Source organism: Sycon ciliatum, chromosome 11, assembly GCF_964019385.1.
Source record: "Sycon ciliatum chromosome 11, ocSycCili1.1, whole genome shotgun sequence".
In the NCBI taxonomy this organism is placed as follows: domain Eukaryota; kingdom Metazoa; phylum Porifera; class Calcarea; order Leucosolenida; family Sycettidae; genus Sycon; species Sycon ciliatum.
The window spans coordinates 13,363,079-13,391,001 of record NC_088653.1 but is presented as its reverse complement, the minus strand read 5'-3'; the positions used below and the strand labels follow the sequence as shown (position 1 = coordinate 13,391,001).

Here is a 27,923-nt window from a genome sequence, read left to right as displayed (position 1 = left end):
ACATTTTCGATCCAGAAGCTGTTTGTTGTTTCTCACTTGTAAGTTGTGGACTCATTGTTGCAGCAAAGATGAGGCGGGACTATTCCATGCCCTAAAATAAAATAATTAATTTCTTTCTCAAACACAAAGCTCACTTTCCCTGACTGCATGTATATGCCCGTGACAAGTCTGTGGACTTGTGCCACTTGATTCATGTAGCACGATAGTGCGGGTATCCAGTAGACTGGTAGTGGTACATAACTTTATGCATAGACCATAGTGCTCTGTGTGGTAAACCTGTTAACCACTGCACACACACAGCGTTAAAAGTCCAACTCTGGAAAGTTCGGAATAACTTGAAGATTTGTATAATGTCCACTATCAGTGAACGCGTCCATGTGCCATGTATCGACACTCTTATCTCATTTTCTAGACCACCTCCGTGTGAACATACATGGGCAAAAGGAAAGACCCAGTACATGGGGCAGTGCATGTTCAGCTTGATGTGCAGTAACAATTCGTTAGTACAGTGTACAGTGTAGTGCACAGCACTTGTGAATAAAACTGTTTGTTCATGTGAAAACAGTCTGATTTCACGTATCCAAAATATCCCCGGGACCACATATGCTCCCGGGCCCATATTGACGCACATGTGCTCGACCTTCACCAATGTTTCAACCCAAGGACTTATTACAGGCATTTACCATGGACAGAGAGATGAATATCTAGGGCTGAGTCTGGTAGCATTTTTCTTCAGGGATTTTTTGGGTAGTTTTCCACGGGTAGCACGGATACCCTATTGGGTAATGTTTCCATGGTGACAGCACAATGCACTCCTTCCCTTACACACTGGATAGACATGCAGAGTACTACATGAATTTGTACATGTGCACTGTACATGATGCCATCAGCGACTTCGGGCTTTCAGGTACTATTCTGTACCCGTTTTCACGAGATCCTTACGGGCTGCATGGGTATCCGACTACCCATGCACACCACTATAAATAACACACACATAAACACACACACACACACACACACACACCTGCATGCATGCACACACACACACACACACACACACACACACACACACACACACACACACACACACACACACACACACACACACACATACCTGCATGCACACACACACACACACACACACACACACACACACAGTGCCCTCCCTGCACCAGTATACAGAATCAAACACATACCCCAATCATTCATTCATTCATGTAGTGTTGTGGACGTGGAAATCCGGTCACACATCTAGCGGCCCCAGGGCACTCGCCATGCGGCCGTGGACAAGCGGTACACACATGCATTTATGCTCTGCAGAGCGCTGGTCGCATCGGATCAACATGTGCACTACACGCAGCGTTCTGTTCGTGCTGAGGGCGCCGGCCCCGGGCAATCAACTGAATTTCCACGTCTGCTACAGTACTTGCCGACATACGGATCAACAGACACAAACAAAATTTCACAAAAATGCATTTGATAAAATATCGCACTGACCTGATGTTACCGATGGTGGCTTCCGGCTCAAAAACCGACCAACTGTGGTGGTTATGCTTGTTGTAATCAGTTTCTCGTCCCATTTACTATTGACAACAGCAAGACCGAGGCTTGGTACTGATGTGGATAGGCAGAAAATGTCGTGTGTCGCTGAAAACGCGTCCTGCCCAGCGAGATCTTTGATCCGCAAATGCTGACCAAGATTATCAGTAAAGTTGGACATCTGGATGCCTCGGGTTCGTTTCGAGTCGTTTGATGTGCCGTTGTTTCCTTCTTCTCTCAAGGTCTTGATCAGTGTGGATTTCCCAACAAGTTGTTCACCGCTAACTAGAACAACTAGAGTGTTAGCGTCCACTTGGCCTTCAGAATAGAATTCTTCCAGCTGAAGGTAAGTCTGCGTATATATAATACACACAAGAACAACAATTAAAGAATAGGGGGTTCGTCAACTTACAACCGCTCTATTCAGTTGCTATTCACACTTGGCTCATGCGCTGGATGAAAATTCTTTATCAGAGACTTCGAAAAAATTATGACGTTTCGGGCCACTTATTGTGCAAAACGTTAGCAACTGAATAGAGCGGTTGTCAGTTGATAAACTCCCTTTTCTATATAATGCAGTTGTGGGATGTCCACCATTATCTTAGTGAAGAAAAACAATTACTGGATATAAGTGTTGAAAGCAATTTTTCCTAAGGGTTGGTTCACATAAGCAAAATCGGCGCTGAAAGACATCACAAGACATCGGCGGAGATCTCGATCCGTTGCGCATACGGTTCGAGTACCAAATCTACTACAAAGCAGTACAGAACGTGTCAAACTGCTACGACAGGTTTGCCAATTGTAGCTTGAATTCTTTGTTTCTTCAGCAGTTCAAGGTCTTTCGGTGATGGCCACTGGTTGCTACCTTTTACTGGAGATCCGGAAACTACTTCTTCACATTTTCTTGCAGTCTAGTAAGCTATGGTGTCGAAATTATGCATGCAAACGTTGATGAAGTCACAAGAAGTTGCCAATGTATCCATCGTATTTTCTATTTGTTTCAATTGTATTTGTCTCATAAGCTGCACAACAGTCAAGCAGATCATCCGAAAAGGACGGGTTGGTATGCTGACTTATTTGCCACCTTGAAGCGAGTACAAGAATGGCGAACGAACCTAGTCTCTAGCTTCAATTTAGGAAAATTTAGGTCGAGCCTTCGTTTGAAATTTTGACAAAGTCTGGCTTCCGGCAGCCGGCGATCACCGGCGCAAACGGTTCAAAAACTACTTTTGGTCAAAATCGTACGGGATCGGTGCCGGGGCAGATCGCAAGAGTTAGGCACTGTCCAACTTTGCCAGCGGTCCCTTGCGATATTTACTGTATGATTTTGTTACGACTGGGAAGATAATAATGGTCCATAGTTGGTAGTGTTCATCTGTTTGACAGTAAAGTATGCGAGGAGAACATTTCTTAAGTGGTGATGTGTTTTTTTATAAGACGGACAATATGAATGAGAAGATCAGGTTAAATTGGTGGACAGCTAGTCATAACTCGTAACATGTTGTGCTTTCTCTACTTACCCGAAGAAAACGACGGTTGTGTGACCAAGCAGTCGGCTTGTCAGCGGCATGTCGCACAATTTCCATTACCTACATTGCCAATAGAACACACAGGAAAAACCATGACAGTTGTACAAGTAGGAATAGGGAAGAGGACAGGTGGTTGGTAGAGAATCGTCCGTAGAGAAGCAGGGTTGCAGTGAAGTGAGGTGCCATTAAAGACGGTCACGGACAAGGTAGCATGAGTAGAAAGAATACTTTTCTTTGTGGTTATTAACTTAATATGTATACTGTATAGCAGAAAATTTTCGGACGGAATTTATTTTCGTACGATTTCGTACGCGGCCTTTTTTGTACTAAAATTACTTCCGTACGAAAATTAGTTCATTTGAAATTATGTACACTATACATGTGTTCTGCATGCGAACACGTGTATTTAGCATGCAGCACTGTACGAAAATATAATCCGTACGAAAGGTCGAAATTCGTCTTTGTCCGAAAATATTTCCGTCCGAAAATTTCCTGCTATACAGCATATTATTGCACGATTAACGAGGTCAATAGATGAAGCACAGAACGAGTAATAAAACGAGGTCCACCGAGGTCTTTTACGACATCTATATTTCATATATTGACCGATTATGGAACTAGTTAGCCAGATGTCAGCCATTGTAGACCTGAAAGCGGAAGTTGAGTCTCTCCGTTGCTAGCTAGCAGACGTTAGTTTAAAATCACAAACCCGCGCACCTATCCCGCCCACCCAACCTACCGGTATGCCTTTTGATCACCATGAACCTACATGTACGAGTAGTTCCCCATCCGATACACAGCATTTGAATTCCACCGTAGCACCAGCCCCACGTTCACAGCAGCAGCATTTGAATCCCAACGCACCCGTTCAGTTTGAACAGAGGCTCACAAACACTCGTCCGCTCTACAACGCCCAACTGATGAGCCTGCCACACCGTAGTACTCCACCGCCATCATTCCAACGCCCAGCTGACCAAACACCCACACCGTACACGCACAGTTCAGTCACATCATACTTCCACAAGACAAAGAAGTCAACACAGGGTCTCCTACGCGGTGGTTCCCGTGTAAGGTGCAAAGCACTCCACGTCAGCAACATAGACAGCGGCTGCCATGCTGAGGCAATAGCTAAGTGGTGCGCAAACAAAGATGTTCACATCATCAAATGCTCTGTGGCTGAAACACGCTATTTTGGACTGGCTTATGCCCATGTTGTGGTTCTTGAAGAGCACTTCACCACGGTCCAATTTGATGATTTCTGGCCTGCCTCCGTACGTGTTCGCGAATGGCGCTTCTCCTCTGACAGTGTAGGCAAATGAGCAGTACATGCATCCTAAATCCCAACGCTCTCCCCTTCAACCCACACCCTCCAACTACTTCAACCGTTTCCTCGAGCCTGGACTCTACACTAAATGTTTTGCACAGCCCTTCTATCCTATCTCCAGCTCCTCTAACCATTCTACTCAATCTTCTTCCCACGTGTCCTTTGCGGTGATAAATGCACGCTCAATAAACAACAAACTCGGTGAACTCTCCATCCTTTGCAATGCCAAGAAGCCTGACATTATCTGCATCACCGAGACTTGGCTCACCACCAACCATACTTTACACTTGCCGAACTATGCAGTATTCCGCCGTGACCGACCGCAAACTCCCTCTAACCTTGGCCCCTTCAGAGGCTATGGGGGTGTTGCCATCCTGGTGCTCACTACCGCCTTCAGCAAAGTGAGAGAGATTCACTCATTTCGCCAACAGAACTTTGAAGCAATTGCTGTTGAAGCTACTCCCATAGGTTCATCCCAACCACTGTCGTTTGCCTGCTTGTATAGACCCCCTAACCAGCACGCTGCTGACCTACAATATTTTGTAGACACTCATTAAGCTACCTGCTCCATAATCTACCATTGTAACTGGTGATTTTATTGCCCATTGCCAGAGCTGGTGTGCCTCCGACTCAACATCTGCTGCAGGCTCTGCCTTGTGTAACCGTTTTCGCTCCATAGCACTGTCTCAACTTGTTACGTTTCCCACCCATCTTACATCCAATGGGCCCTGTGGCTGCCTGGACCTGGTCGCCACAAACATTCCCGAGAAGTTCACATCCATTGAATCCCCGAGCCCCCTGGGTGCCTCCGATCACTTAATCGTCCTCGGCAGGCTCTCCATAGCTAAAGACATAGCACAGTCTCGAAAGTCCACATCTGACACTGCACCGCCTCGCTTCAGCCATCACTTGCTCACTCAATCGCAATGGGAAAGCGTCAATGCTGAAATTGCCGCAACTCACTGGAGTGACCTTTTATGCGGCCTTGATATTGATACAGCCGTTTCTAACTTCTCGTCTGTCCTCGAATCGTCTCTCTCAGTCTGCTCTTCTCACCGCGATCACCAGTTAACCCTTTAAGAGCCGCCCTATACTTGAATGCGTCGTAAACGACGCATTCAAATGCAAAACTTCAAAAGATCGTAACTCAGTCCAATTTCAAATCCAGTGATCGAAATATCCAGGGCGAAGAGAAAACTCTCACCTGTCGGAAGAAACAATCCGCGAAGCGCTGCGAGCAACGGTTCCTGAGATAAATCACTCGTAAGTTGTGCCGCGATAGCGGCAATTTCAAAAGCGCGCAGTGCGACTTTAGTATTGAGAATTTTGAGACTTTTCGTCACACTGGTTTACTCGAATTTGCAAGGGTTTCACTGTTGATATTGTCAAGAGTACACAGCGAAAAAATTGGAACTCCACGATCGAGTAAAATGAACTATCTGGAGCGGGACGCAATTGGACGCATTGGGGGCATTTTTCGTACTGTCGCTGCGATCTAGCGCTGGATAGACGGTGTGCTGGCTATCATGATTGACCTCATTCTCTTCCTCTCATGGGGACCGTTCCAGGAAGCCCTAGATTGTGAGGATTGAGTGAGTAGAACTGAAGCTATGATCCAAGGAACACGAAAAATGCAGAATTTTGAAATTTTCCTGTGGCTCTTAAAGGGTAAACCACCAGAAACCGAAGTCGCCCTTCATGCCAGAATCCACTATGGATGACACCAGTGCTCAGGGCAGGCATTAAGAGAAAGCATGACCTCTACAGCATCTATAAAAATACCCTACCCCGTCCAATGCAACGCAGTACAAACGTCAGCAGAATATAGCACGTGTAGCCCATAAAGAATACATCCAGACCATTACTACTTCTCTCACCGACAGCCAGCGTCCATCACTTCACTCATTTATAAGAACTCTTCGTAAATCAGCATCGTCATTGGGCTCTAGTCCAACAGCAATCACTGTTGTGTGTCTGGGGGCGTCTGCTCTAGTTGGTGGCGTCTGCGTCTGCGACGTCTAGTGTAGAGTTTCCATTCTTCCTCTGCTGCATTGAGCTTCTGCAGGAGTTGTTCGGCGCGATTTCCATCTTCCTCAAGTAGGCTCTCGTCGTTTCTGCCGTCTTCCGCTGGCGTGCAAGGTGAGCCTGGTGAGTGGCAATACATGCTCATACTGGTTGATAGTGCACAGACTGCTCTCTCGTTGGCTCGATCGATATCTGTACTAGTTCTACGAGTACGAGTTTGGTGCTCATCGGAGGCACTGGCAGTGTGTCCGTGCAGGTCTGCACTTTTGCTGGGATGGATGTGTTCAGTGACTTCCTGTTGGAGTGAGCTAGCAGGGGTCACAGGGGATGCTACATGTGCGTACAGTAAGCTGGCCTGGCCTTTGGAGGCTGTCGGATCTGGTGCTGGATCGTCGTTTTGGGTCTGTGTGTTGGTTGATTCGGTGATTTCCTGTACGAGTGTGCTGGCAGGGACCGGGCTCGCTACCTGTGCGTACCATAAGCTGGCGTGGCATGGCAGGGCTGTCTTCGGTGTCGGATCTGGCGCTGGGTCGTCGTTTTGGGTCTGTGTATTGGTTGAAATGCGGGTCCGTGTGTTTTGTAGCTTGTTCAATTTAGGGCAGGAGCCGGCAAGGTGATTTTCTGAGTTGCAAAGGCGGCAAGTTGGCGCCTGGCCCTCGTGCTTCACGCGGAAGGTATTGCCTTCGACTGTCCGCAAGAATGATGGCACCTGCCTACAACCGTTGTTCACGCGGACAGTTGCGAAGCGTATGCCTGTTCCGACAAATGCGCCCCAACTTTGTGCGGGTACAGCCGTGGCGAATGGTGCCTTGTACCGTACCGTATTTTGTGAGTGCATGTATGATGGCGGCATCGGAGATCCAAATCGGGACATCAAAGATGTGCACATGCAATGAGAGAGAATGGTGGACAACAATATTATGTGTTTCGCCAAGAAAGAAACCGTGTTCTGCAATGGACTTTGTAGTGGATTGGCTACAGAACGTTACCTTGCAGGCTCATCCGGTGATTTGAATGGAGGCGACGTCAGCATAACCCTGGTCGATGAGGATGTCCGCAATTTCCACAATTTTCTGGTTACTAGTCAGAATAGCAGTGCATTTAGCAGTGCATATATGCTTCTAGGGTGGGGACGTAGTCACGACACTCAGTGCTTCAAAACTTGCTTCTTACTCCTGGCGAGTGTACTGTGGTGTGGGTTGAGGAGAGTTTCCTTTTGAAAATGATTGATAGCTGAAGCATCGATCCATTCTAGCTGTCATTTTTCAATATATTTTTCGTTGAAGGGGGTGGGTGGGTGGGGGAAGGTCAAAACAAACAAAAAATCATTCCGTGAAAATTATGGATTATGCCAGATGGCCTCTAAGTGGTCAATATAAGTGGTCAATATAAGCGGTCATTATATGGGCCAGTGCATGCAATACCGTGTCTAAGGGCAATTTTTTCTTTCTTGAAAATCAATCACAGGGGTCTAGAGAACACCTCTGTGGAAGATGAAGTTGGAGATCACATTTGAAAGTACATAGATACCATGATTTCTATGGCATTGTCCAACATAGAATATGCCTTGTATAATGCATTGTCTACAGTGTCGCTGAAAGAAGCAACAGCTTTTGCGTATCAGCCTTTAGAATTGGCCAAGACATTCAATGAAGGCTGCCTTGTTCTCCTGTAAAAAACCGGGCAACATTGTCCAGCAAGTTCTTGTGACATTGAGCTAACAAGAACTAGCGTTCTTTTTGTGCAAAGACAACATGGTCACGGAGTGGTTCCATTGCAGAATTCTTTTCATCCTATGCACGAGACGAACGAATATCGTCCTGGAGCAGCTCACACTTGTTGCACACATCCATCCGTCGCGTCATGAACTCGATGGACTTGTACTTCTTAGTCGACAAAAACAAAAATATACGTTAACCCAAGGTTTGCGATTCGCCAGACTGCTCGACATGTTCCAAAAGGACAAACTTGTAGGCGACATATGTAGGTAAGTTTATGGGAGATTCCCCACTCCTCCCTCTTGGTGCAGCAGACAGAGGGAGACTGAACACTAAGCTGTAGTTTAGGATAAACTGCTGCGCTCTGTCTCCCACTTCTGCACTAAATTTATTCCAAGGCACATTGCCAGATTTCCATGTGCACCAGGATGACAGCTATTGACATAGTATGGTTTTCCTTGTCCACTTGCACACAGTCATGTTCTGCCAACCACATGGAGCTGCATAAACACGGTTCCACACACGATGTATCCCATCACAGTTTATCCAAATGTGATGCGCGTCCGTTCCGTTGCGGAAGCTGTCGACTGATGCACGATAGTCGACAGGATCGTCATGCGTGCAGCGCAGCCAGCACACCAATATAAAAAAGCCGAGGTCCTTGGATTTCATCGTCGTAATGGAGGATTGCGCTAGACGTGAAGCTGCTGAAATGGTAGTTTCGAAACGCAGCCACAGCCTTGGAGAATTAGTGAGTCCACAGCGGCAATGCTCTGAAACGTGTCCTGCTCATCGTCACTTGCAGAGTCCACAGAATCTCCGCCTAATTCATCCGCTCTCGACTCGCCTTCAACCTCAACGCAGGAGTCTTTCACTCCCGGACGCTTAGCTGGGGCTTTGTCAGAGTCACTGTGAGCAGTACAGCTGCTAGTTGCCGACTGCTCCGACTCTCGACTTGCCAAATAAAGTGTCGTCTTCCTCGTCAACAGTAAACCTTGCCGATCTCTTCGGACGCGCCGACGATAATCACGCGAGCGGCACAGCTCAATCGACGTGCTGTTCGGCGTCTGCCGCGAGTGTGTCTACTCAGAGGCCCTTCCTCAAGTGCTACTTGCAACTCCTCCTGCGCCGCCACGTCCATGATGATTGCTGCAAGTCGATCGCTTGTCGCTTCTCTTGTCGTCTTGAGATCGATTAGGAATGTAGACAAGATCCGCGATCGAGCCACAAAAAAATATAACTCTTCTTTCCGAGCGATTTTCTCAAAATTCTGAAAGAAATCGGTTTCCCCCGAAGACACGTTTTCGCATGCACTGGTGATAGTTGACCGCTCAGAGATCACACGTTTCTGTGGCGGTCAATAATAAGAGAGTAATAAACTTGTATAAGTAGTACATATACATGTAACGTCAAAGAGAATACTAAGCTAGAATCCCATCACAGGAGATCCTTCTCAGTCCTGTCGTCAATACTGGGTCCCAAAATGCTTTTAAATAGTTATTAACCCACGTGCATGCACGCATAAGCTCAACAAACTTCAAACAAACAAAACACACATACACACACTTATCCAGGCGCGCTCTTGCGCATGTACGCGCGCACACACACACACACACACACACACACACACACACACACACACACACACACACACACACTCACACACATGCGCGTGCCCAATGCACAAAATGCGGACACACATACACCAGGGAAATAGAATGCAAGGTAGTGGGGTTTGCCATAGTTTTTTTTTCTTCTTTTTTTTCTCTTCACATTTTGTCTGATACATTTTGACGAGACTGTGCATTGAGCGACACCGTGGATAAAATTGAGCCAAGAATTATGTAATAAGCCAGCAGAGATTATCTCAAATAAAACCATAGGTGCCCGGCAACAGCAATCGGGCGAGTCACAGCAATGTAGGCATTGCAACTTCACTGAGACAGATACAAAGTTGACCACCCATGCCTGGCAACTTCAAACAGGCGGGTCAACCACATGGTGGCCCGGCAACTTCAAACGGGAACACACCGATACAACAGACACAGTTGACCACCCATGCCTCCATTTTCGGCGGGTCAACCACATGGTGGCCCGGCAACTTCAAACGGGAACACACCGATACAACAGACCCAGTTGACCACCCATGCCTCAACCGGCGGGTCAACCACGCAACAACATACAGCTGTTACAACACTGAAACAGTACAGCACACCACTGAGAGGCAAATGCATTTTACCCTCCTTGGACCTCGTCACGCAGCACGAAACATGTCATGTCTAATGGGAGGGAGGGAGGGAAGAAAACACAGCCCTGAGCCACCTTGACCAACTGGCTGACAGAAATTGTTGACAAGGATGTTGCTTTGCTGACACAAGGCAAGGCAAAGCGGCCACGTAAACTTATATTTTTTACATCCGCCATTTTCGGAAAAATATTATTAATTTTTTTATTCATCAGGTGCACGTGCCGCGTGACGAACCCGGGACCAACACGTGCATGCGTGGGCTAACTTGGCTTTGCTGCTCAAAGCCGTCATTTATTACTGGAGTGCGCGATTCAATATGAAATCGAACGTATCTTATCCGGGCTCCTTGGGACTATGCACTGCCCGTATCTCAGATTTGCCCGTATATTAGAACATATTGTCTACCATCTATTATACCAGTTTTGAAGCAGTTTTTTGGCACGTAGTACGCATGTTCAGGATAAAAAATAATGAATTGATGAAATTCAGTTCGGATGGTGAGCCAATTAAATTTAAAAAAAATGAAAATTGAAGTTTTGGAGCTAGCTGTCAGGTCGCCGAACGTCTCAGTACTCCTTGTCAGTGTTGTGCATATTTTTTGTCGCACTCGCTGACTGTATAAGATCTGGTTACTTTGGTGGACAGTTAGTCATAATTTGTAACATTTTGTACTTCTTCTTTTCACCATGAATTGATTAAAATGTGTGTTTGTTTTCACTCACAAACCAACTGTTCACTGCATGGGATAGTGGTCAAGCTAAAGGTGCCCGGTAGAGAGGCGTGCCAGTATCTGAGGTGTCCGGATAGGAGACAATTGAGTGTACTCATTGCTATTAATATTTGCAACCATTGCACCCTTTCCGCAGTCTTAGTAAACTGCATTGCAACCATTCATACATGATTGCACTCATACCAAACACCCACGCATGACGTTTCAGCTGCGAACGTCACTTTTGGGTCACGTTATGTTTGGGCATATCCCATCATAAGTTTGAACCAGTAACCTGATACTGAGCCATGCCTGAATATTTGGTGAATCAAAAGCGGTGTTTGCAGCAGGGAGACTTTTTTGTGTGAGTGTATGGAGGGAATAGAGTTATATTGTTACCTCATTGGTTACGCAAGTTTTCGAATGGGAATTCATTTTGACGTATTTTCTTTTTTTCTAAGTTGCGCTTACCTTCTCCTGCTCCTCTGGGTACTTGCTCTCAAGATGGCGGACAATTGCCCTTAAGTTAGGTAAAGAGTTGTCGTCCAAACTCCTTGCTACTGCAGAGTCCAGGCATGTCATGTTGTACTGGTAGAATGAAAAATGGTAAAACGACAAGAAAGTGAAAGACCTCTTAGTAAACATTGCACATAGCTCTGTAAACCAGAACAGCAGTTGATTTTGAATACGTTGCAGATTCAAGAAACTAATGACTTTTCTAATGCCCATGCTGAGAATTATCACAACTCCCATTAACACATTATAATAGTGGAGCCAAACTATATCTTGCGATCAGAAAATTGTGCAAATTCTTTAGTCCATACTTCAAGTATGCTATTGGTCAGAGAAAATAATGTAATTCCTCATTGGTTGATTCGCGTTTTTGAGTTGCAGTTAGACCGATCTGTCAAATGGTCTTACCAATCTCCTGACCATTCTGTAGCTTTCGACATTCTTTCCTCCCGAATGATATACCTCGTGCACATCTTTGTTGCATTATCTTCCCCTCATTTGACCTTTCTGCACATAAAGCTTCCAAGTGATACAAGTAGGTTGTTGTTTTTCAATTCGTAGATTTGTTGGCGCTAGGTGTCAGGTCGTTCAATGTCTCAGTACCTCTGTCAGTTTTGCGTCTTGTTGTCGCACTGTCTGACTGTTTTTTCTCCCTTTACATTGGTGGATCGTTGTCAAAACTCGTAACATTTTGGCCCTTACTCCCAGTTTGACCCTTACTCCCATTTTGACCCTTACTCCCATTTTGACCCTTACTCCCATTTTGACCCTTACTCCCATTTTGACCCTTACTCCCATTTTGACCCTTACTACCATTTTGACCCTTACTCCCATTTTGACCCTTACTCCCATTTTCGCCGTTAGGGCCGGCCCAGACTAGGTAATAAAAATGGCGTGCCGTGCAGTCAACGTACGTGAATGTACGTGACGTACACGCGGTGCTCTGTCCACACTACAATCAGGTGCACTCGCAAAAGCTGTCGTGGAGCACGTGCACCCGTGTAGTTGCACTGCAGCTGCAGAGGCTCTGCTTCATGTAACACTATAGTGGCCCCTTCGTTTTCTCTGCAAACCCGCTAGAAATACCAGCATTTTTTAACGCCAAACACCATTATAACCACTGCCCTGGATAACCCCTGTGCCACTGCCTGCCTCCATTTCCCTTGTTTTCTCTGCAAGTAAAGAGTGGTTTGCAAGTTTTTTCTCTCTCTTTGTTTGTAACTTTGACGGGTTTTTTTTCCTTTTGTGATTCAGTTTCCCCTAGCGTAGATTTCACGATGATGGCCCCCCTCGGATTCTATTTCGTTGTTGGCTGACCCTGAGGTGCGTTTGGCTTTTAAAGCTGCATCCGTCCCCACTGGCGGGATACAAAATGGTCCCTCCGCCCCAAACAGCGGAATACAAGTCGGTCCCTCCACCCTACCAGCGGAATACAAAATGGTCCATCCGCCTCCGCCAGCAGCATACAAAATGATCCACCCGCTCACTCCGGCGGTAGACAAACAGGTCATTCCGCCACTGCCGGCGGCTCACAAATTGGCACACGGCAGACACCACCTCCAAGACCCTCAAGGGTAGATTCACACAGGGTTGCCACTGAGAGCCCTCCGGCCTCAGATGACGAATCTGTGGGATACGATGGTCATGCACGTTTTGCTAGGGACAAATCCCCAGGTTTGCATGTCCTTGTTTCCGACAATGAGTTGGACCACGGTCGTTCCCGTTCTCGATCGCCATTTTCCCATCAAGAACACCGTCGGGGACTCGAAAAGGCCAGTCCGCGAGCAGGCAGTCCGCACATGCGCCCTCAACGGGATTTCCGCATAAGGTCCCGCTCGCAGAGCTTGGGGTATCGTTACCGATCCCCAACAGCTTCACCAAAACCCCATAGGGCTCCCTCTGTACGAGGGCATGGAACCGGGACTGGGGATCGATCTAAACGACGACATCGTCGTTCGTCGAGTGAGTCCGGGTCGGGACCCGGCGATGTCGTGCCCTCTCGGGCCTTGGCCGAGGGAGCTGGGCGGAGAGTTTCCATCTCTCCTGGTCGTCGACGTTCGTTGGGCAGACGCTCCCGGTCCTCATCCACGGACTCCGGATCTAGTAGTGGGTCGTGCTCCTCGTGCGAGGTTTTCTCCTCTAGTTACACGGGCTCCTCACCTGACCGTGATCACGAGGACGAGGTCTTTGACCCGTCGCGCTTAGGTGCAAAGGACTCTTGGCACCCACCAGCGCATATTGAGGCTTTCCTCCGTGCTAATGCCCAGCGGTCTCTCATCTCCAAGCAGAAGGCAGAATTGAAAAAAATCTGCCCATTTCTGGAGGTGAAGGAGGCCCAGTGTCCTCGCCTGGATAATTTTGTACGCGACCTCCCGTCACTGGGCTTTGGCCGGAAGACTGATATAGCTATGACGGCAGTCCAAGCTCGGGTGTGTGCTGCGCTCGTTTCGGCGGCTTGGGCCGCAGTGGATTCTGGGCGACCAGCCAAGAAGATCACGCAGCCCCTGCAGGTCGCAGTGTCTTTTGTGGGTGATAACGCTAATAGCTTCTCGGTCATGTGGCGGCAAAGACTGATGGGGCAGCTCTCCAACAAGTGCTCGTCCAGCCTCCTCCGGGAAATGGCCCCGTCTGGGAACTTGCTGTTCGTCGAGGACTAGCTGGTTAGTACATAAACCCCGTTAGTAGATACAAATCTGAAATCCCCTGACGAAACGTGGTCTATACCACTGTTTACAGGTCCGGATACAACATAATCTGTTATAACATAAAACTCGTTATAACGAGTCTTTGTGCTGGCCCCGGGAAGCATCTCTTTCATTAGAACATAACTTGTCCAATGGAGAAATAAGAAGTTAGAGTGAAGAACAAAGGAAAGGTTTTCGTGCAGCGTCGTAACATCAAATACCCACAACATTTTCACCAATCTGTATAGGTTACTCCAATGAACAACATCGACAGCTAATTCAGTTTAGGCTACACCGTATGCACTCAACGACAGTACGCTACCAGCACACTCCAGATGAAGCGGCTATATCTGCAACGCATGGGCACGGAAGAGGAAATAGTGTTGTAAGATAAGTTCTTTCCATTGAGGTTTGTTAGTTGTCGTCTGAGATACGTTAATTGTACGTCCGTTCAAACATGGTCCAGTGAACACGCGGAAACAAAAGGAGTGCGTAATAATTCAACGAAACTTGACGAAAAGGCTGCTGCTGAACGGACCAAAACATACATTGCTCTACTCAAATAAACGTCTATGTGACGGAGTCGAGTGCAAACAGAGATCGAGTGAACCAAGCTGCACTTCAAACTGACAACGAAAAATTGTCCTAGCTCTAGGCGCTATGCAGGAAGAGCCTTGTGTCAAAAGGTTGTGAGTGTGACACACCTCCTACCTGCACCTGTGATCTACCATGTGTACCGTGGATCCCTGAAAGGGGCCATGAAAAACCAGTGGATAGTGCATAGGTTACGGATCAGGACGAGCATGAGTCCATGTACGGAGCACTGTACCCGCGCTGGGTAGAGATAGACTCTCGGGACACAACAGGGATCGATCGTGGACTTTGTTCGTCAACCAAGGTGAGTAACAGTCCGTTCAGGGGGCCTTGAACTAGAATAGATTGATCCGGGTTTTGTTTTGGGTTGGTCTGTAGGTTTGGATCCATGAAGAAAGCCATGAAATTTGATGTTTCTCAATCAAGACGCAGATCATCAAACTGCATCGTACAGATGTAGTGGGGATGTACGTCGGTCCATCCCGCGTGTCTTACGAATACGAGAACACTATCCATCGGCTTCCTCGCATACTTGCTGGATATATACAGAGCGCCTGAAAATGCGAATGTGATGATCCTCGACCAGGACGCAGATAATCAAACTAGGGATGTACGTCGATCCATCTTAGGTGTCTTGATCAACAGAAGTAACACCAATGGCAGCACGATCATCCATCGGCTTCCTCGATTCCTAGATTCATGCAGAGCGCCTGAATAAAGCGAATTATTTTCAGTGCGCTCTGCTGTGCTCTGCCGTGCTCTGCCGTGCTCTGCCGTGCTCTGCCGTGCTCTGCCGTGCTCTGCCGTGCTCTGCCGTGCTCTGCCGTGCTCTGCCGTGCTCTGCCGTGCTCTGCCGTGCTCTGCCGTGCTCTGCCGTGCTCTGCCGTGCTCTGCCGTGCTCTGCCGTGCTCTGCCGTGCTCTGCCGTGCTCTGCCGTGCTCTGCCGTGCTCTGCCGTGCTCTGCCGTGCTCTGCCGTGCTCTGCCGTGCTCTGCCGTGCTCTGCCGTGCTCTGCCGTGCTCTGCCGTGCTCTGCCGTGCTCTGCCGTGCTCTGCCGTGCTCTGCCGTGCTCTGCCGTGCTCTGCCGTGCTCTGCCGTGCTCTGCCGTGCTCTGCCGTGCTCTGCCGTGCTCTGCCGTGCTCTGCCGTGCTCTGCCGTGCTCTGCCGTGCTCTGCCGTGCTCTGCCGTGCTCTGCCGTGCTCTGCCGTGCTCTGCCGTGCTCTGCCGTGCTCTGCCGTGCTCTGCCGTGCTCTGCCGTGCTCTGCCGTGCTCTGCCGTGCTCTGCCGTGCTCTGCCGTGCTCTGCCGTGCTCTGCCGTGCTCTGCCGTGCTCTGCCGTGCTCTGCCGTGCTCTGCCGTGCTCTGCCGTGCTCTGCCGTGCTCTGCCGTGCTCTGCCGTGCTCTGCCGTGCTCTGCCGTGCTCTGCCGTGCTCTGCCGTGCTCTGCCGTGCTCTGCCGTGCTCTGCCGTGCTCTGCCGTGCTCTGCCGTGCTCTGCCGTGCTCTGCCGTGCTCTGCTGTGCTCTGCTTTCCAACATTTCAGTGTTGATCTCTCTATTTGTACCAAATACGCTATAACACTGCATTGAAACTGTACAGTGTATCTTTATTTTCCATATCCGATAAACAGCCGGCATGTAGTACTGTATTGAAATTATATTATAACGAATTTCAGGATCTAGAAATTATTTTGTATCGAGGGAAACACAGAAAAGTGCATACCAGCGCTTACTGACCATGTTTGGTTGCAAGTCCTTTTACAAGATAAGTCTCGCTATAAGATAACCTTCCTGACGGCCCAGAGATTATCAACTAACGAGGGAGGACCTGTATATTGTCTAAGCAAGTGTGTTTCCATGCTCTTTTGTTTTCAATTTCTTGTAGTCTGTCCGCCGTTCCATTTTTCCTTCGTCGAATGTTTTATTTTTTATTTTTGTTGTTGTTTGTTTGTTTGTTATGGTTTAGCTTCCTTTTTGCTTGTACTAATACTGTTCTTGTTTCGTTTCCCCACGATTTGTTTCTCTCTGTATGTTTTCGTCAAGAGGCGTTGGCATAATCAGTTTGGCATATGCGAACCTGGTCAAGCTTATTTCAATGGGGCCCCAGCAACGCGTATGTGCGTGTAATAATAATGAGTTAATAAGTGTGTTTTCTCCACATTCCTTTTGCCATGCAGGTTTATCACAGTGCCATGCCAAAGTACATTCTGAAACGCATTCGTTTCTCAATTCTGGGGATGATTGGACACGCACATCTTGCAGCTCTTGACGACGTCAATGTCAACCATCGCCACAGCCCAACCAAAAAGACCGCGATAGGAAGGTGTTGAGTTCGAAACAGGACGACTGACGACACATTATCCAGACATTACAACGGGAACAGGGAGGTTGGGGAACGACATTTATTATAGACGACGAGACAAGAGACCAAGACGAACGAAACGACTACATTGAAGAGTGAGAAAGAGATCAAGTCTGAACGGCAAGATAAAGGGCAGGGGTAGCTATGGCAAATATGGGCGCGCAAGTAGCTACCCAGGCCAACGGAACAAAAGGAGACAAAAGGTGCGTACGCAAGTGCATGCAGGCCAGCTAGAAAAGGTACGGGAGGAGGTACCTAACAAAGGTATAAATTCCAGTTCTCAAAGCATAAAGAAGACTATGTGGCCAAATTGATAATTATACGACAGAAAGAGCTATGATAATGTGTAACAGTCTCTCCGGAGGCGTGGGTTCAAATCCCACCGCTGTCACCAATGTAACAGGTAGCCGAGTGGAAGGCGCGGTGCAATCAACAAGAGTTAGTTTTATTCTTCTTCTCTCAGGTACACATCTGGGATATAATTATTAGTAAAAGAAGAAGTGGTAAAAAAGGGAGAGCTTGGAAGCTCAGGGCCCTACGCTATACTTTTTTGCCTTGATGACCTAGACAAAAAAAAAGCATAGGGATGTTATAAATTCTTTAAAAAATTCCTTTTTTAAAGACATAACCTGGGATTCGAACCCGCACTATCGCGCGCCCTGCATGCATCCCCCGATACACTTCGCATACATACTAATATTTCCAAGTTGCTTCACGTTATGATCTTGCATTTGAAAGCCCTATTTGAACATGCATTGTGGCCAGCCGTCTTTGATGGTACGGTACGGGATAGGTACGGGACAGGTACGATCAAGGGTAATACGACACCCTCTACCGCCTTGATGACGGCAAAAAAAACCATAGGGATGTTATAAATTGTTCAATTCTCCTTTTTTTCAAACATATCCTGGGGTTCGAACCCGCACTATCGCCCTACATGCATTCCCCTATACACTTCGCATTCATACCCATTCTTCCAAGTGGCTTCACGTTATGATCTTGCGTTTGAAAGCCCTATTTGAATAGTGCGGCCGGTTGTATGTGGCCAGCTGTGTTTGATTGTACGGTACGGTACGGGACAGATACGGGATAGCGCCAGGCGTGACACAAACACGCAAACAAAAAAACAAACAAAAAACACACAAATACCAAATTAAAGCTGTGTGGACCCTGGCTAGCGCAAGACGTTACTGAAGTCACGTCTTCTGCATAACTACGGGAATAAATAACTTTCTCTCCGGTGCACACCTAGAGGTTGACTACTTCTTCGAGTTAGCATTGTCGTTGCTATAAAATCTCATCAAAACAGAAATGCGCAGCAGCCTTTATGCTACAGACGCCGTACGCTTACATACGGAGAGACACTAAATATACATCAGGTAAAGTGCCGTATTAGTTCCGCATTACTTCCGTACCAGCCAGGCAGGGGTACTACATAATGTTGACAAGCTCATGTGTGAGGTGCTAGCGGTTGCAAATAGCAACCTCGATGCTCCTGCCTCGCAGAAGCGCGTTTCCCTGCCTAATCCCAGTTGGAAGCCTCCTGAGAAGGCTGAGGTGGTGCAGGATTTGGATATCTTTGCCTGATGGTATTCACACCGCAGGCTGGAAGACAACAACAAACGTGCTTGCCCAATTCGCCGTGTACATATAGTGTGTACTGCCTATGTGCCGCATAGCGTACAGATCTACAGAAACATAGAATGCCATACGGAGTGTTTTTTTTTTTTTTTTTTTTTTTTTTTCTACAAAATCCACATATCTCCAGACACTGGGGTGAATGATGGAGTGTGGTGGTGGGGCCCATTAAGCTCCGCCGACCAGAGGTCTCGGCTTCATAGCTCCATGGACGCACCAAAGGGATATTGGGTGGGGAGGATTAAATTAAAAAAGAAAACAGAAGAAAGAAAATGGAAAGATTGTATTGCTCAGTGAGCAAAAGAATAAGTTGAGTATTGATGTGAACGCTGTTAGACTTTTAAATTCAAGAGGAGACTGCCCGTGAGGAGAGATTACATGTACGTCCAAGCAGGGTAGGACACTGTACCCTCTTACTCGCGTATGCTATGAGTGGCCCAGTGCCAGTTCGTTCTGAGGAGATGGTGATAAGCTGCTGTCTTGAACTTTTGGATGTTCTTTGGGTGAAATGGGTGGGGAATGATAGAGGTAGGCAGCTGGTTCCAAATTGGGATGACGGAGTGGGGAAAGGCTCGGCTCACATTGTTCCGGGAATTGGCAGGAAGAACATTCTGTAACTGATGGGGATGCGCGGTGGACAGTCGTACAGCCTGGCGGGTGAGGCGTGTGGTCCTGGGTTGGTGTGTCGGGGGTGGAGCCATTCTCGAGAGAAGAGCGGGAGAATTATCGCAACGGGCTTTATACAGGAGGCAGAGGGCAGCGATGGTGCGGCGAATTATGAGGCTAGGAAGCCATGTAGCCGAGTGCTTGTACACATACCACATTGCTGGACCGTAATAATTATTACGGTAAAGCGACTGTCATGACGTCAGTCTGAGTCATGAATATTGTATTTCTGTACTGTGCCCACCATGTATTTGTGCCGGTGAATCACTGCGGTTTCACTTGTAAGTTGTAACACATATTTTATCCGATTTCTTGAACGTGGAAAATATTGCCACATGAGTTTTAGTTCTGGATAGATTTTTTTGAATGGTATTGGAGGAGGCCCTAGTCTAAAGGGACACCGGGCCTGGGCCCCTGGGTGCACCATCCTCAACAACCGCTGGGCTAAAATTGTCCGTGACCAGCAAGTTGCTGCATTTAGCCAGCACCACAATGTGCAATGGAAGTTCACAACTGAGTATTCGCCGTGGATGGGAGGTATCTATGAAAGAATGATTGGTCTGGTCAAGAGGAGCTTGAGGAAGACCATTGGGCGCCAGCTTCTCACCAAGCCGAAACTCATCACCCTTCGGACTGAGATAGAAGCCACCGTCAACAGCCGACCACTGACGTATGTTGTAGAAGAGGAATATTCCGGCACTATCATCACACCAGCTCATTTCCTGAATGTAAAATCCCCTTCTACAATGCCAACAGCTGATCCAGATCAAGAGGATCCCCGACCACAGTCGACGTCAGCTCATCTTGAAAGCCAGCTACGACGGCAGGAAGCCCTGCTTGACAAGTTCTGGCAGATATGGGAATCAGAGTGCGTGACGTACCCGAGAGAGCGATCACGCCAACACCACCGGACAAGGAATGCGTTACCAAGACAACCAACACCTGGAGAAGTCGTCACCTTTAAGGATGAAAAGAAGAAAAGAGCAACATGGAAACTGGGAATCGTGACACAATTGCCAGTGCAGATGGATGCATTTGATCTGTCAAGCTTCGCCTCCCAAACGGAAGAACCCTCACCAGGCCGGTAGTCATGTGTTACCCACTAGAGGTGACACCAACTCAAGACGACCCGCCACCAGTCCAACCACAAGGTGATCCCAAGTCAACCAACAAAGCCGCAGCACGAATCGGCTCCGAGACTCGTCGACAAACAGCAGACATCGCTCGCTACCGCATTGCTGCACAGCTTGAATGAACACTGTTATCTACCAAGCTTAAACATCCAGTGTTTGCATGAGCTGTTCCTTTCTTACTTGCATATTATTTTTCCTTTCTGCTGGGAGTGTCAGTCTGAGTCATGAATATTGTATTTCTGTACTGTGCCCACCATGTATTTGTGCCGGTGAATCACTGCGGTTTCACTTGTAAGTTGTAACACGTATTTTATCCGATTTCTTGAACGTGGAAAATATTGCCACATGAGTTTTAGTTCTGGATAGATTTTTTTGAATGATACTGGAGAAGGAACAGTTTGAACAGATAAATGTTTTGGTTCGTCTTCTTCTTGCCAATCTGAATGGTAGTTCTACTCTTGTTCTCTTTGCCTGGTGATATATCGCGAGGAATAAAAGAATAATTACAAGTCATTTCGCGACAATGACTATACTATAGTCAAATACTCATTTACTCTACATATGCGCTGAATTACACCTACCTGTACCTACCTGCACGTTCAGTGCGCGCGCCATAATAATTTAGTGTCCACTGGTACAAAGATGGAGTTTCTTGTAGAATTTCCCATAATTGCTGATTTCAAATTGAATTCAGGGGGATCTGGGGGATGAATTCCGATTAGGACAAGTTCGATTACCTACTAGTACAGACTTGGTCAGAAAGTACAGAATCTGATATCTTACTCTCCTGCAAGACTTTGTGAATTATTTTGGTGTACGCTTTCTTGACCCCACGCTTGTACGTTGCATGACATGGTGTAAAAGTATAGACTTGATTGATTGGAGAATTCGTCGAATGATGTTCAAACCAGAGGTTATAAAGCAAAAGAAAGGCGATAACCGCAGGAAAGAGAATAGTAGGAAAACAAGGTGTTACCATAAGACAAGCAAGAAGTGTCAAGGTAAAACTATTACACTCTCCCGGCCCCATAGGAAGTCCAAGGTTCTATTAGATAACACAATCCCGTGAGGAGATGTAATTGTGGAAAGGGGAATATTAAATATTCACTCATGCACATGCATAACCACATTGAAGTGTAATCCAACCCAACTCCATCACTCTCACAAGGAGATGACGCAAAACTATATCAGTCTATAACATATTATTAACTATCTCAGTAAGAGATGCATATGGCTCAGCCAAGTTAGATCAAGGCTGCTGTCGCTGTGAGGCTAGATAGTTCTGCAGCGGTTTAATATTCCGACCAGACTCATCACATAGGTTGCCAGCGGGCTCCCACGTAGCTTCGCTGCTGGGGTAACCCTTCCAATGCACCAGGAAGTGTTGCTCACCAGTGCGGTGTCGGTGATTCAAAACGGCTTCGACAACATAGCGTGTGTGTCCATCTAGATCTGTGAAGGGCGGAGGCGGGGGTTGGTGTCTTCCAGGAATCGTGTTCTCTTCGTGGCGTTTAAGAGCAGTGACATTAAACACGGGATGGCAGCGAAGTTCACGGTGTAGTTCCAAGCGAAAAGCATTCGCTCCAATCTTAGCCTGGATACGATACGGACCAAACCACTTGGGTTGCAACTTCCGAGAGGGCTGGCCACGAGCTTCCGGGGTCAGTAGAAAGTCTCTGTAGACAAGAACGCTATCACCAACCTTCAAATCACTGGGCGTTCTCGTCTGGTCTGCGTATAGAGCTTGCCTTGCCTGGGCGCCGAGCATTGCATCTCGAGCTATCCTTAGTGCGGCTTCCTGCTCATGAAGCCAATCGACCGAATCACTCCTTTCCCCTCCGGTAAGAATGAATTCGGGCGGGGACTTAGGGTGAGATAGAACGGTGTATTAGCTATAGATAACTGTTGTGAACTGTTAATTGCAAACTCGCAGAGTGGTAGAAGCGAATCCCAATTGTCCTGTCTCAAGTTCACAAATGCTCTTAGAACATCTCCCACTTGCCGGTTAACTCTCTCTGTCAAACCATCCGTTTGAGGGTGGTTAGCAGTGCTGAATGCCAATTTAGTTCCTAGCTGAGAGAATACTACTTTGAAAAAAGCTGCAGTGAATCGGGGATCGCGACCGGAAACAATGGTCGAGCTCAGCCCGTGCAGACGAAATTCGTTTTGAATGTACAGTTGAGCGCTGCCCTTAGCATCAATATTCGAGTTTGTTGGAACAAGATGTACGCACTTCGTAAGTGGGTCCACAAAGGTGTAAATTGCGTCCAAGCCACGAGAAGTAAGGGGCAATCCAACAATAAAATCCATTGAGATATCCTGCCAAGGACTATTAGGTATTGGAAGTGACTGGAGAAGCCCTGTTCGTGGCTGACCTCCCTTCGTTCGCTGGCAGAGATCACAGGTTTTGACAAATCTCTTGATATCGAGACCCATTCGGGGCCAGTAGAAAAAAACCTGCTAGGCGGAAGTACATAAGCCAATGGATGCCAGGCATCTTCCTCTAGTTCTTGGAGAAGAACACATCCCAAGGCGAAATCGCTTGCATCTGTTACCACTCTGAATGGTCGGTTCACATCAGCCAGCCGCAATAGGGGTGCATTCAACAAGGCATGCTTTAGCGATTCAAAGGCATGTTGCCGAGAGCTGTTCCACTCGAATCGTGCATGTTTTCCCGTTATCTCCTCTAAGTTCTTAGAGAGCGATGAGTATTGACCTATGACTCGCCTAAAATAATTCGTAAATCCAAGAAATTGCCTCACCTCTGTGACGGAAGTCGGAGCGGGCCAGACCTTAACTGCGGCAATCTTGTCTGGGTCAGGGGCGATGTGCAGTCCATCGATGCAATGTCCCAGGAACCGCACACTCTCCACGCCAAATTCACATTTTGGCCGTTTGCAAAATAACTGGTTGTCCCGGAGCACGCTCAATACCGACCGGACATGCTGCATATGCTCCGACCACGATTTGCTGAAGATGAGTATGTCATCTAGGAACACGACTACAAACTCCCTCAGATATGGTTGAAGAATCGTATTCATCATTGATTGAAATGTTGCCGGTGCATTGGTGAGACCAAATCCCATGACCCTAAATTGGTAATGCCCAAAGGGAGTGTTAATCGCGGTTTTGGGCACGTCCTCAGCTTGATTGCAAATCTGATTATACCCTGATCGGAGGTCTAGTTTCGTGAAGTACCTGTACGGTAGCCCTGTACGGTATCGAATAAATCATCCACATTGGGCAAGCACGCCTTGTTCTTAACATTTGAGCCGTCAGATGCGAAAAGGGTGCTTATGGCATATTTTGGTCAAATTGAGATAAGGACTCAAGCAAACTCTATAGGCTTTTATGCTTCACCTCCAAAAAACCTGACTCAAAAATCCAAACCCATCATGAAGATATCGTCAATTTAGGTCAGGAGACAAAAGAATTTCGTTCAGAATCAGAACGGAGCTCGTGAGCGCCACAAAAAAAGCAGTTTCTTTTGTATGTAAATCCGCCGTGCTTTGGAGTGTCAGGCCGGTTGAAGTATCTACGAAAAGCTGGGAATGTCAGCAGTGCGCTAGTGTACATACCAGCGCTGGGGATGCACACTCTCACTCATCCCGCAACGATCGAAAAATGACGTCACATCAAGATTCACTCATGCATGTGACAGGTACTTGACAGCCTGTCACTCTGACGCACTTTACTCTATTTGCTCTGTGATGCCATAAGCACCCTTTTCGCATCTGACGGCTCATTTATCTTGTTTAGCTCTCTCCAATCACAGACCATGCGTAACGAACCATCAGCTTTCTTGACAAAAAAACACTGGTGCACCAAAGGGGGACTTACTTGGTTCTACGAAACCCTTTTTCAAGAGTTCTGTGAGCTGTTTCTTCAATTCCTCCATTTCTGGCCTGGGCAGGCGATAGGCAGGTCGCGATGGGGGTTATGAGCCTTCCTCCAGGCGGATTTCGTGGTCTACAGACCTCTTTGGTGGGAGTCTAGCTGGCAAATCATCCGGGAAAAGATCGTCATAGTCACGGAACATGGCCTTGAGATCTGGGTGCTCGTTCTGAGTGGATTTGTCGGGAGGTTCCTTGCCAATGCCGTCTTCTACGCTGAACCACGCCAGAACACCTTCGTCTCCACTCCTAAGAGCATGCCTAGCCTGACGACCAGATATGAACATCGCCTCTACAGGTGCGGTCGGTTCGCTTTGACTGGGCGACGCACAAGGCAAACCATTCGAGTTCAACCTGACTTCATTCTTCTGGAAGTTTATGTCTGGATTGTTACGCGTTAACCAAGGTTTCCCCAATATAGCGTCATAGCGATGAAGGGGGAACACCGTGAAGGTTTGGTTATCGCTGAAGTCGCCTACGATAACCTTCAATTCATGGGTCGTCTCCATGGGAAACGAGCTTGATGCTCCATCAGCCAGCGTGACATTCAGGTTTTCTGAGCCAATTTCGGTTGGCAAGTTACCTCTCCTGGCAAACTGTTCGGCAATGAAATCATGGGTCGAGCCCGAATCTATTAACATAAGCGCGCGACGACCGTTGATTTTGCCTTCTACACGCAGGAGCTCATGTTCCGTTTCCACATTGACGCTGGTAACCTGGGCCTCAATAGTTGGTGTAACATCTCGCTTGAAATTGGCTTTGGAGCAATCAGCATCATCGTAAACATCCTCCACAGCGAGGCTACTGAATCGGTTACGGGTAGAGACGGAGCACACACTACACGCAGGTGATGCCTTTTCTTGATGCGTCAGTAATCACATCGGCCTTACTGACGTCCACCGTTTGGGTGATCTCGATGCTGCGGGCAATTCTGGGCCATATGGCCTGGTCAACGACATGCGAAGCAGCCCCCCTGGGCTCGTAATGTCTCACGTTCCTCGGGGCTTAGTTTTGTTAGCTTTCTGCTACCTGATGGTGGTGCGAATCCCGGCGCGGTCGCCAGTGGTGGTCTGCGCTGAAATCGGCTGTCTGAGGTGACTGCTAGCGCTGCCTGAACGGCGGCTGACAGTGTAGTGGGGTGTTCTTTCACTACCAAGGTCCGCATGTTACCGTGTAGGCCGTTGACAAATAGCAAGGCTCTGGAGAGTTCGTCAAGTTCCGGCACCTGTAAACTTAGCCGAGAAAACTCCGTTACGTACGATTCAATTGACCCACGTTGTTGGATAGAGAACATATCCAACCACACTCTTTCCCCGTCATAGTGAGGGCCATACACTCGCGCTAGGGCGCTTTTCGAAGAATGCCAATCCGAAAATTGCTCACCTGCTTCCATGGAAGAAATTAGCCAAAGACGCGCATTCCCAGCGAGGTAGCTAGCCGCAAAGTTAACTTGGCTCTCCGGGTCACCTTGAGGTGAGCACTTCAAGGCTAACTCGACCGTAAATACCCACTCTTTGAACTCGGAAGGGTTGCCATGGAAAACATTCGGTTCTCTGGTAACGCGTTTGACGCTCTGGCTTGTCTGGGAGAGAGAACGCGATCGACACGGGGCTAGATCCGTAGGACTTGAGCTTGATGTAGCAGGTAATTGATGTCGTCCAACTGTTGCAGCCACGTTGTCCCGAGCGCGGTGGATCTCACGGAAAGCGGCGTATAGCAGAGCAGTAGCGGCCAGGAGCACAAGGCACGTCAAAGTGCAAACGATGATCTCAACCATCCTCAAGCTACCAGTGCAACAGTATAGACTTGATTGATTGGAGAATTCTTCGAATGATGTTCAAACCAGAGGTTATAAAGCAAAAGAACGGCGATAACCGCAGGAGTGAGAATAGTAGGAACACAAGGTGTTACCATAAGACAAGCAAGAAGTGTCAAGGTAAAACTATTACACATGGTATACTAGAGAACGGGTGTATTGACGAAGCCTATCGCGTGAAACGATAAAGTATGGGTTCGGGTGTGATCAAATGCACCCATGGTGCTCATAAACTGTGTGCAGTGCTCACTTCACCAACAGAACACTACCATACTTTGCAGATCTTGTACCAATCCCAGAGATAATGAACCACAAAATTGATGTGTTTGAGTAAACGCATGAAAACGTGTGATAACTACTACACATTAGTACAACGTTTTTCGTGCCATGCCCGACAAAAATAAGTAAATTGTGGTGGGTACAGCCTAATGCAAGGTTACGATCTCGTAAACTGCGAGGTCTGCTACGCAAGAAACCTTGGGCCGTCTTCTCGACAGCGACGGCAGCATCCTACCAGAAAAATCATTCCCGCGGGCTGGGCGTGGCTATACACTTTTGTCCACACTCGCACCAGTTGAAGTCCCAAACGAATCGAGAGTCTGATGGCCAAGCTACTCGTCTTATTCTGTCGGACGCAGCTGCTGAGGCATCTTCTTCGCGATGGCAGCTCATTAGCAGAGGTTCTGGGCTCCTTGCCCCAACCATACGCGGCGGTGCGTTGATGGTGGTCTTCACTGACCTCAGCATCGCTGCCTTCATTACTGGGTACAAAGAATTGTTCGGAATAGCTCATCTTTCCTTGAAATTGAATACTAAAAGAGTGCACCTAGATTCAGACCCTGTGACAATGACGTAGGCAGGCCGGGATGACAAAGCCGAATGGCCACATGACGTCACGACACGGCCCCCGTTTTTGCCAATATCTCAAGAACGCTTTGCCGTAGAGACTTCGGACCAAGACCATTCGACTCAGCACCCGAGACTACTGGATATGAAAGTTTCATTTTCCGTGGAGTACCCCAAGTTTAAATTGAAACATGTTTGCTTGAAATGTGTATGATACGAGTGCGCACTTGATTCTATTCATCGGCATAATTATTATGATTGTTATTTCCACGCTGCCAATTTAAGTAAAAGCGTGACTTACATTTGTCAAGGCAAGAAGATCTGAACCCGTTCGAAGCAGAAGTTCTATAACCTCCGGCTTGCCGTGTCTACAGGCTGAGTGCAATGGTGTTTCTTGATCCTGGAGTAGGGATAGGTGAGAACGTTGAAGATATTTTGTTATGGGGAAACAACAAGGGAAGGGACAGAGAGACAAACGACTACATGATTGATCACGGCAAAAGAGAGAGAGGGAGAGGGAGAGGGAGCAAGGGAGAGAGCTACAATTTAGATAAAAGGCCTGAGTGCCTATGACCAATACAGGTGCACAAGCATCTGCTATGCAGGAACTCATCAAGCTTTGTGTACTGGGTGCAGACCAGCAAGAGAAAGTTTGTACTAAGAAACAGTGTACAGGAGATGGGGACCTAAC

General features: G+C 47.6%; 1 protein-coding gene across 1 annotated transcript in view; it reads right to left on the bottom strand.

Annotated features, from left to right (window-relative positions):
* The window catches only part of LOC135826984 (uncharacterized), a 178,033-nt gene that overhangs the window by 30,619 nt on the left and 119,491 nt on the right, over window positions 1-27,923 (bottom strand). Inside the window, exons 10-13 of the mRNA XM_065339506.1 lie at window positions 27,534-27,632; window positions 11,564-11,680; window positions 3,060-3,128; window positions 1,498-1,891 (exon numbers count right to left, since the gene is read on the bottom strand). Of these exons, the coding sequence (XP_065195578.1) occupies window positions 1,498-1,891; window positions 3,060-3,128; window positions 11,564-11,680; window positions 27,534-27,632 (679 nt within the window). The remainder of the gene's footprint in view (window positions 1-1,497; window positions 1,892-3,059; window positions 3,129-11,563; window positions 11,681-27,533; window positions 27,633-27,923) is intronic.